Here is an 11,155-nt window from a genome sequence, read left to right on the forward strand (position 1 = left end):
GAGGGACACACCCCTTTCCATATTGATAAAAAAAATGTCTGTCCAAAGCTGAATCGATTGCACTATAACAACTTTTCCATGACCATGTGTTTATGAATCACTATTCAATAGTTTTGATACCATGTGCTCGCGAAAAGGTGCGCTCACTGGCCCGAAACATATTTTTTGTCACTGATGCGTCAGATTTGGAAAGGTCCTCCACATGTCAACCATTAAACTTTTTGAAAGTTTTGCTGAGGCCTTGAATGTAAAACAACTTTTGAGTCGTGTGATGCTCAATAAAATCTTCGAAGATAGAATTTGCTGGAATGTTCCTAAAGGTATATGAAATGTAGACACCAATACTGAAGCTGCTCGAATACTGCTCGACTTAGAGGAATTTTGACTATTGGAAAGCTGAAGTCATCCCTCTTTTCATACAGTCTTGCACAATGGCACCCATGGGATACCTACATCAATAAAGTGAACACTCAAAGAGGAAGTCACAATCCAATCCGATCAATATATTCTGTGTGATATTCTGTATGGCCAATGGAAATTAAAGACAGTCGATTGAAATACGATTACGTTTTCAATGAGTCAGCAGTGGTTCATATGTTGATGTGTGTGTCTCACGAACAAGAACGATGCTGCAGCTTGTCGCATCCTTTGTGGCGATAAACCTTCTACAACAGGGTCTGACGCCGTCCTTGTCTCCCTGTCTCTTACACTGTGCCTCCACTTGCCTCGCTGATGCATCATGCTCCTCTTTCTTTTATCAACGACAACATCAGCGATGTTACATCAGTAATCTTGTCTACACCACGACGTCATCAGCGATGATAAACGTCACCGGAGTGATGTACTATTCTTGGATACATCGTGAGTACCATTCAACAAACGATGATTATGATGATGGTGATGATAATGCTGTAAATGTTGCGTGAGGTTGCGTCTCTTGGGCACGCTAGAAACATATGGTTGTGGGTTCGAATCCCGGTTCGCCCCGTTTATGTTTCTAGGTTTGTCAGCACCATACCATAAACGTCTGAGACCTGCATCACTTTGGGCTTTCCTCCCACATTAAGCTAACACGTTGTGATATTACTGGAATACTGTTAAAAACGGTGTTATACCCAACGTACATTCCTTAGTGACCAAAGTGTTTGTAATTATGCCTTTATCATCTTCCCGTTTAGAGTAATAAGCGAAGATAATAACAATACATAAAATATTATATATATATATGTGCACCTAGCAATAAAAAAAAGATATTACAAACATACAATTTGCAAGACAACCCTTAAAATTATAAGGGTTTAAATTGATATGGTTGCATCTAGCTTAAGGATGTTGCTCGTGTCATTGCGAGAAGTGTGGTTTGCACATCAATGTCAATAGAACAAAGATATTGGTATTCAGTTGTGAGTGAGTGAGTTGGGTTTAACGCCGCTTTTAACAGTATTCCAGTTATATCACGGCGTGTCAGCTTAATTTGAATTGCAAATGTCAACCTGCAGTTTTGCAATTCTTTTTTTAGTCTTCTTATGCAGGCGTATACGGCGAACTAGGGCGGTACCCTATCATTATTTTACGATATGTCAGAATTATACAATTTATGGTTTAATTATTAAATACTAATTGGCATTATCCTACAACATATCATTGCAGAACTGTGAAATGGGTGTTACAAATTCGGCTTTCCATGTGAAGAATATTCTTAGTACAACTGTTTTTTATACATATGGATAGTCCTTTCCATCCCTAATGCTAGTTTGTGTATGGTTACAACAGTAAAAAAACAACTTTTTTAGTATATTTTAGTTAATTTTGACTTTGAAATGTACTTTAGAAAATATTTGACAATGATTAGAATTTCTTGTCATCAGCTGAACATTTAAACAGGTCGTTACAACAAAATTGTACTATATTGTATATATTGTGATTAATGTTATCAGCAATCTGTAGACGCATCCTAAATACAATTTTAGTAGAGTTGAGTACATGATGAAATGTTACAGTGAGACCGCCTCATCTATTTCACCCCTGAATTCCACGACAGTGATTCATGTTTATTTCTGTAGATTTCGCTGAGATTAATATATGAACATGGGATCGTCAGCTGATTTACAAACATTGATATTGTGTTATTCCTGATGAATATCCTGTTGAAAGGCATCAGTCCCCACTGTCGATACCACCAACACCAAGCAGACATTCCTACTGTTTACTTCAGGAAACAGCTGAATGGCTTTCCAGTAGTTTTTAGACTATAACCCGAGAGGTATGTTGATAAAGACGTTGTTCGCCAAAGCGGTCCTGAATAAGTATAGCAGATCTGATTTAGGAGGTTATTTCATGTACGTGGAGCTGTATTAGCAAAGGTTTTATGTCCATATCCCTTGGACCTCACTCTTCGGATGTTAAAGAGTAGCTGATTTTCGGATCTCAGTGAGTGTGATAGTGTGTATATTAGGGGCGTCACGATAAATCGAAATATCGATATATTGCTATTGGTAAGCACTTAAAGTCAATAAATCGATTGTTAAATCAGTTTCCGATCAATAGTATCGATTTCAGTTAGAAATATCGATAGTGTCGATTGTATTTACCATATCATACGATTGAGTCAAATGCTCTTCAAATTTGATTTTCTTTTGATCATGAGTGTTAGTAATGTACACATGATAATGTGGAAGTTTCTTTTTCTTAAATTATTAGGGTAAAGAAAAAACAAATCATTCATATCTCATTCTGTACTTGTTATTTGTTGTTATGGTTATTACATTCAAAGGAAACTTCAGTTCCAAGGTTTAATTCAACTCTAATGATACACTGAAAACCATCGATATTTATTGCAATAGTTGCTTGCAATATCAATAGTTTTCGCAATAGTTTCTTTCAATATTAATAGTCATCGCAATAGTGATTTCCAGACCAATAGTCACCCCTAGCACTGTATACCACCAGGAGATCAGACAAGTAAGGCGGGGTGTCCTGTTGATAGTATTTGTGGGCTAGGCTAGTATGTTGTATAGTTTTGGAAGCTTCATGAGGATTGATGGAATATGATCCAATTTCTTGTTTTTCACGACTGTTCTCGCAGCAGTGTCATAGATAATTTGCAGATGTTGAAGGTGACACTTGGATATGTTGACTAGCCAGGAGGTACTGTAGCTGGAGTCTGCGATGACAGATGACATACATGTAACTTTGACTACAGGTCACGAATCACATATGACCAGATCTTTCCAATGATCCTCAGATGGTATCAGATGGACATTTTCAGACAATCTTGATTGGCCACGCACTGGTCTTCATCTAATAAACAGAACATGAACGTTATTCCACAGACTACTAGAAGCGGGATAAGGGGTATATGGGATGAGGATGTGATAATTATCTACATGTACATAGTATTCAATGATTGATGGACAGGTACATTATGTACACATGTATAAAATATGTTTTTTGAGGAGGACGGAGATCATTCAATCCGACTCTATTCTGTTGAATAGGTTGCGCATTTTAAGCATATTTGGATGTTTGTAATAATAGGGTGAGAGATATATGCTTACGGGTGCTACTGATTCAAACACTGGACAGAAGAACATATAGTGGTTAAAACATCTACATTTCAATACAGTACAACATTTTCTGTTTTTCAGAGACAAAATATACGGTTCTAAAGATAATTAGTCTTTAATAAATGTATATAAGGCCACATATGATGATTTCGTTCAATCAGACACCGCCATAAATTTGTTGATTAATATAATAAGTTTTGACTTAAGATCGTCTTTTCCGGGTATAATTATAACTGAGACCCTTTCAAAGAAAACATGTTTAACAAATTCTATCCATTTATGATTAACATTTACAAAGTTGTGGTAATGTGTATACAATCAACTTTTGAACTTTCACCACATAAAAGCTTAAGCTTAGAAACACAGTATAAGTTTTTTAAATGTATATCTTAAGAGTTTGTCTCCAAATTCATCATAGATGACATAATTTGGCGTGCTACAGGGAAGCAACACATTCTAGAAATCTCAACGCATTTTTTTCTAGATATTGAGTATTTTCAAATTCCTAAAATTACAAACCTACATAAGAAAAGTCACAAACGTGCATTCAAACAAATCAACTGAAAAGATATTTAAGTGGCAAGTTATGGCGAGACCTTGTCATAAAAGGTAAACCATGTTGTTTTTTTTCTCGCAAGCAGTGTTAAGTAGAAAACTGTTGTTCTATACTACTTTCTATTGTCATCAAAGTTCAATACAGTAAACTACGTCTTTAACGAGCACGCTTATAACGAACTGCCCTAGTTAACTTAACTTATTTTTGAGTCCCGGCCATTTGTTGTATATAAGCTGTATACATACTTATAACGAACTACGGTTATCACGAACTAAAATTAGTGATCCCTTTGAGTTCGTTATAACCGCAGTTTACTGTATATCGGTTATAGAAACACTAATGCTGAGACGCATGTGAAAATTACAATAAAAAATGTATATTTCTTAAGCATTTAGATGAAGTAAAAGTTGATTTGATGTACTGAAAAAACCCTTTTGTGCACCTGTGCACCTTATTTTTGTTTTTAGGAGTATTAAATAATTTAATGTGAACTTGTGATCTGCCTTTGAACAGCCTTTGCGAAAACCGTCTTGTGTTTTGTAACCGGATATTGATTATTTCAATTAACACGTGTAGGCCACGCGTTTAGAATAGATGTGAAAGGTTTACCAATGCAGCTTAGCAGTGTGATTGCTCAGTGATGTACTGGTTCCTAAGAATCTCCTAATCTTTATATAAATATGTTTGATAATGCAAGTAGCCTTATAAATACGTTTCATAATGCTAGTAGCTAGTGGATTTTCAGAAACAATGCCAAAACAAGTGACTCGTGTGACATGTTCAAACTTTTCATATCGATCTTTTCTAATCTCTTACAAACCTTTTATGAAAATATAAACTGATTCAGTGATGCACAAGCTGAATTCAGAAACGACTATACATTTGTTTATCCCTTATATACATCTACATTAATCGAAAACAGTAACTGTAATCTGCATTTATTGACTTGAGTAAAGCAGTCGAGTGTTGGTTTGTGAAACAAACTTATTAAAGTGGTATGCGAAGTAAATGTTGCAATCTCTATCCGAACTAATTGTCGTAGCTTGCTACCGTGGTCGCTTCCATTGTTGTTGATCTCTGTCCTAATTGCTAGCTTTCTGTAGCAACGATGGTCGCTTCCGTGTTGAAGCTTGCTATAGACTAAAGAGACAGGATGACGTATTCTGGAAGTAACAATGAAGCAAAGTTGACTTAATGGATTTCAACTTCCTTATTCTTTCATTTATTCTTTCGGCTTCTCGGTGCAGATCATGTTACTTTTATCAAGCACTTTGTATCAGTCAACATTGCCATAGTGGTAACCATTGCTTCCAGAGTTGTACAAGTAGCCTCATACCACGCCGCTTGAATTGTGTCAACTTTGTATTGTGCTTGAATTGCTAAAGCCTTCCAAACTGGCTGCTTCCATAGATACAGCTTTCTACCCGTCTGTATTCTGTACTTTTGTAATCATTATGGATGCTGTCGAAGAATATACCACAAATGTTGTCATTCGTAGAATGCAGAAACTTAAAAAGAGGAAACGGAATTGGAAGAAACCTGTTCTTTCCCAGCCAGCTGTCATCCAAAGTCTGGCTGCCCTGCATGAAAAGTTTGTAGTTGTTCCCACTGACAAGGCCTAAAATAACATAACCATTATATGTAAACACCACTACATTAATTTGATCAACGAACTTGGTATAAATGACATTACGATATCAAATAATGCCACATATTAGGACAGTATATTACCAGAGGATGAAATCTGCCAAAATCTTAAATCAGTACTGTCAACTTTTGACTTGACTTTAAAACCTGAAGACAAGATTCCAAAGCTGCATAAAATCCCTACAAAGTGAGAGTCCAGTAAATGTACCACAAAATCCCTGTCTCAAAGACTAACCATCATCCTTAATACAATCAAGGAAGGACTTTCTTTATATTCACTGGAAGTATTTGAGACACGTGGAATTGATACCATGTGGGATTGTCCAAAACTCAAAGGATTTGCTTGACGTTTTGCAATACCAGTAAAGAACCAGGTTCCATTCTGTCAAAACATTTGATTTTTCAACTTTGTACACCACTATCCCAAATGACAAACTTAAGGAAAAATTTCATTCCTTTATCCATGGGGCGTTTGTTACAAAACTTGGTGAACACAGATACAGCTACGTATCTATATTTTGCGATTCAGAACAATCTGTGAAAAATAATAGCAAATGCCATCTGAAGTTTACTAAGTCAACAATATGTGAAAGGCTTCACTTCCTCACTGATAACATCTATATATGTAAAACATAGGAGTATCTATCTTTAGAGATTCACATTAATTTGTCAAAAATGAACGCAAATGCCTTCTGAAGTTTACTGAGAAAACAAAATGTGCAAGGCTTTCACTTCCTCATTGATAACATCTATGTAACATTTAGGCTTAAGACATTTAGGCAAAAAGCAGGCATTCCCATCGACACCAATTGTGCTCCCCTATTTTGGATCTGTTTCTTTATACATATGAATCGGAATTTCTATTCGGATTGGCAAAGTTAAAACATGGTCATTTGGCAAAGAAGTTTAAGGTACACATGTAAGCTTCAGGTATATCGATGGTCTGATATCGTTCAATCAAATCAAATAGCCAATTCCCTTCCCTTGATTTACCCACCTGAACTAGAAATAAAGGCGACCAGTGAGACCGCCTCATCTGTTTCATATTAAGATGTATGCATAAAGATTTAGAGTGACAAAACACTATGTACAAGTCTGTATGACAAGAGGGATGACTTCAACTTTCCAATGGTCAACATTCCCTTCATGTCGAGCAATATTCAAGCAGCTCCAGTTGTTTACATTTCACAACGTTTGAGATACAATCGAGCATGCTCTTTCAAAGAGGGTCATACCACTCTTGCTCAGAAGTTGTTTGATCAAGGTTACAACATTCAAGGCCTCAGTCAAGCTTTCAAAACGTTTCATGGTAGACATATGGATGCCATTCCCATATCTGACGCCTCAGTGACAAAAATGATGTCTGATGCCATTCCCTATTTTGACTTGAACCATATGCCCCCGTGTTTTTCAGCTGAACAATTGACTTGCCTTTGCACGGGTTTGTGACGGGTGCCACCGGTGGAGCTCACCTTTTCGCGAACTCCTGGTATCATTGCTATTTGGTATTGGTTCATATACACATGCTTATGATATAGTCGGAATCGTACATGTACTGAACCGGTTCATTTTGATGGTTAGAAAGTTTATATTTGCTGAATTACCAAGGCAAGGCAATCAATTCGACCTTGGTTCTAATGAGGCTAGGGTTCGTTTGCGGAGCATTAACTCAAAAACTGTTAAGTATTTATTTGTGACACTTTGCATACACATCGGGCAAAGGCTGAAATGCTGCCTGTGTGGTCATTAATAATTCAACAGTTTATACTTTTGAGTTTTCAAGGAAGTAAGTTGGAATTCGGTTCAAATGAAGGAAGAATATGTTTGTGGACGATAATCGTTCAACATTACGTTATGGAACACAATAGAAAAAAGCTGTGTTGGTAACTTTTGCTGTTCTGGAATGTGTTAATGTTTGCTTTGCAAAGACAGCAAGATTGACTTAGGCCGATCAACAGTCAAGGGCATATGTCGTATTCCATTAATTCATCATCTTGATGAAACTTCATATACAAATCAGATATCATTTTTCATAAACAACTGTGGGGATTCCCAACTACCTATAGCTATGTCTGACATCGTACCCTTACATAGGGGATAGCCCCGTGAAGATCCGGGGTAGAATAGGTCTTCAGCAAGCCATGCTTGCCGTAAAAGGGGACTATGCTTGTCGTAAGAGGCGATTAACGTGATCGGGTGTGCTCGCTGACTTGTTGATGCATGTCATCGTATCCCAGTTACGTAGATCGATGTTCATGATGTCAATCACTTGATTGTCTGGTCCAAACTCGATTATTTACAGACCGCCGTCATGTAGCTGGAATATTGCTGAGTGCGGCGTAAAACAACAAACAAACAAACATTGGGTATATTGCCCGTAATATCACCGGATATAGTCTGGTCCAGATTAGGTTTACTTACTTCTACAATACCTTTACATGGCAATAAATTACCTATTTTTAGGAAAGCTACCTGAACAAAACGACAAATTTTGGTGTCAAGCAAGGAAAATGAAAACAAATTCAACATTTCTGCTACTGCTTTATTTATTTGTTTCAGCTGATTGTCCTCGTGATCACATCTTCTCCCGAGGAGCCCATCTGTGTATCAAACTTGGCGTGCAAACTGACTGGCAATCAGCAAACGCCACATGCAGTGATAGTGGGAAGAGACTGATCAAGATAGACACAGACGCGAAACAGAAGCAGATGGCCTACATGTCCTCTGAACTGGGTGAGTTCATGCGTCATTCGTGACCACTCGTGTCATTCCGGGAAAAACTGAATGGCAACTCGTACTTCTCTCGTGGCCATGTAATCAACTTGGTTCTGGCCAAAAACTCAACATGTTTTACCGTTTCAGCGATTGCTTTGTTAGTTTTAACCGATCGTTTCTGATATAATTTTGTGATAGTCACGTTGGTATATTTCTAGATACAACAGAAATGTAAAATGAAAATAATTACTAAGGAGGGATTGACCAAAGTACATGTAATCACTGTAGCATTGTGACGGCATTCTGATGATTTGTTTTTTAATCGTTCATCGTAACATAGGAGGCGAGTCTTGACATTTCTTCACTGGGCAAAAATGCAGAGTGGGAAGGATTATCCATCCAAGCTTTTTGTCACTAAAACTAAGCATCAAACATTGAGTTTATAAAATAAAACTGTGTATTATACACAATACAGATGACAATGCGACGTATACAAATACTGTCGTGAGACCCGTGAAGATCCGGGGTAGAACACATGTAGGTCTACAGCAGCCCATGCTTGCAGTGAAAGGAGACTATGCTTGTCGTAAGAGGCGACTAACGGGATCAGGTGGTCAGGATCGCTGACTTGGTTGATGCATGTCATCGATCCCAATTGCGTAGATCGATGCTCATGAGGTAAATCACTGGATTGTCTGATCAAGAATGGATTATTTTCAGACCGCTGTCAAAGAGCTGGAATATTTCTGAGTGCGGCGTTAAACAACAAACAAACAAAACACACTGTCATGAGATGAATTATTTACCCAAGTCATCAAGAGTTGACATGTAATATTTACCTCAAGGATCTGAAGCATTAGATTATGTTGGAGATCATTCTAATTTTGCAAAATCGAAGTATAAAATATACACCATACGGGTAAATGTTGTTAACGCCGCTGTTAGCTCTACTATTGCTGCTATATCGAGTCTAGGCCAACCGAATGAGAAAGCATAAGCGTCGACCCACACGGTCATCAGTCAGTGATGTTGCAGAGTATGATCCTTCCCTTTTGAGTCATCTTCTCGAGGCAAGAGCGTTAACTGACTTTAAAAGTCCAGTTTCCACCCTTGCCGAACTGGGATCGAATTCCTGGGCTCGATCGTAGCGCCACCAGTGGCAATTACGAGTTAGGTCCATTCTATGCCTCTCCCATATGGACCAATCAGATTCCACCTCTCGTATCACATGCATTTGCTTCAAACAAAATGGTGGCGCCCAGTCAAGACGATCTGATCTACCATCATGATCTATTTGGTGATAAAACGGTTCTTCCTTCGCGAAGTACATCAAATCACGTGTGCGCCGTGATTAAAAACATGAAAATGAATTGGCGGCGCACATTCTTTGCAAATCCTGCAATCGACCGATCTGTTTACGAACCGGATTTCGATTTCGGTGCGCGATTTTGATTGGACTATGCATAGACTTGTTAGTTCAGCCATAATGTAACTCCATTATCCAAGCCTTGTTCGGCAAGGGTGGAAACTGGACTTTTATATTCAGTTAACCCTCTTGCCTCGGGAAATTGATTTGAGTCGGCTGGAATGTGTTTGTATTGAACGATACACGATTGTGGGATGTTTCTAACTACGTTAACTGCCTGACAATATTGGGAACCTTCTGTTCTTGTTATACTTCATTGTTTGGTTCAGTACAGATTGCACCGCCCGTGTTATTATAGAACATTGGTCTAAGGTCTCGCAATATTCATAAGCGCGTCAGGATCCACTGATCAAGGCTTCGATCCTGATTATAATTATTAGTTTTCTCTTGTTAGTATGGTACCCCTGCTCTTGTGTTTTTTGCTCCAACAATCATGATAACAAGCTTAGGATGAACTGAAACACGCTAGGTGTTAAACCGCACTCTCTCACCCACTCACTCATTTTAATGCATAGTAATGGATAAAAATACATTTTGAAAATTGTTTCCAGGTGACATATGGACGGGGCTGCATTCTATTGACGACGAGTTCAGATGGACGGACGGCTCCCTGGTTAACTATACCTGCTGGTACCCAGGGCAACCGAGCGTATTCTTCGACTTTAAGTGTGTCGTCCTCTATGATCAAGTTCCAAGAGCCTGGCACATCGGGATCTGTGTCTTTCTGCATCACACTGTGTGTGAGGTGGTGTTGTGAAAAAGAAGACGAGAAAGGAGAATTACTCCAGTTTGGAATTGGACATGAAGCAACCTTCGTCAAGATATGATATACTTTGGTACATGTACTTTTTGTAAACATCGTCAGATGTGCTTGTGACGATAATACCAACACCGGATGGTTTAAGAAGAACCTAGAGTCATGTTAAAATGAACATAAAATATTCATTATGTGTCATATAACATATGTCAAGTCAAGGGTAATACTTACCGCTGCTGAGCAGGTTTCTTAACGATCACTAAAGCTTAAGAAAGCACACTTGTCCAAACGTATTCAAAACACTTCATTCAATCCACAGATATCTCTTTGTTCACTTAAGCAAACTTATTAACATTTGAAGTTCTTGTTATTTTTAGAAATTATGATTATGAATAATAAATCTTCATATATAGCCCTCAGCAGACATTCCGGGCACCAAGTGATCGATATGTTGATTGGAGTAAACAGGTTGCCAATGTATGTCCATG

General features: G+C 37.9%; 1 protein-coding gene across 1 annotated transcript; it reads left to right on the forward strand.

The window, feature by feature from the left end:
• The first annotated feature begins 626 nt into the window (after positions 1-626).
• On the forward strand, positions 627-10,667 carry LOC139452723 (C-type lectin lectoxin-Lio3-like). Its single transcript, XM_071234299.1, has 3 exons — positions 627-861; positions 8,329-8,502; positions 10,462-10,667. Exons 1-3 carry the CDS (start codon positions 627-629, stop codon positions 10,665-10,667), a joined length of 615 nt encoding a protein of 204 aa, XP_071090400.1.
• Positions 10,668-11,155: the final 488 nt, after the last annotated feature.

This window comes from Haliotis cracherodii, unplaced genomic scaffold (genome assembly GCF_022045235.1).
Source record: "Haliotis cracherodii isolate W230 unplaced genomic scaffold, xgHalCrac1.p SCAF_9, whole genome shotgun sequence".
NCBI lineage: Eukaryota > Metazoa > Mollusca > Gastropoda > Lepetellida > Haliotidae > Haliotis > Haliotis cracherodii.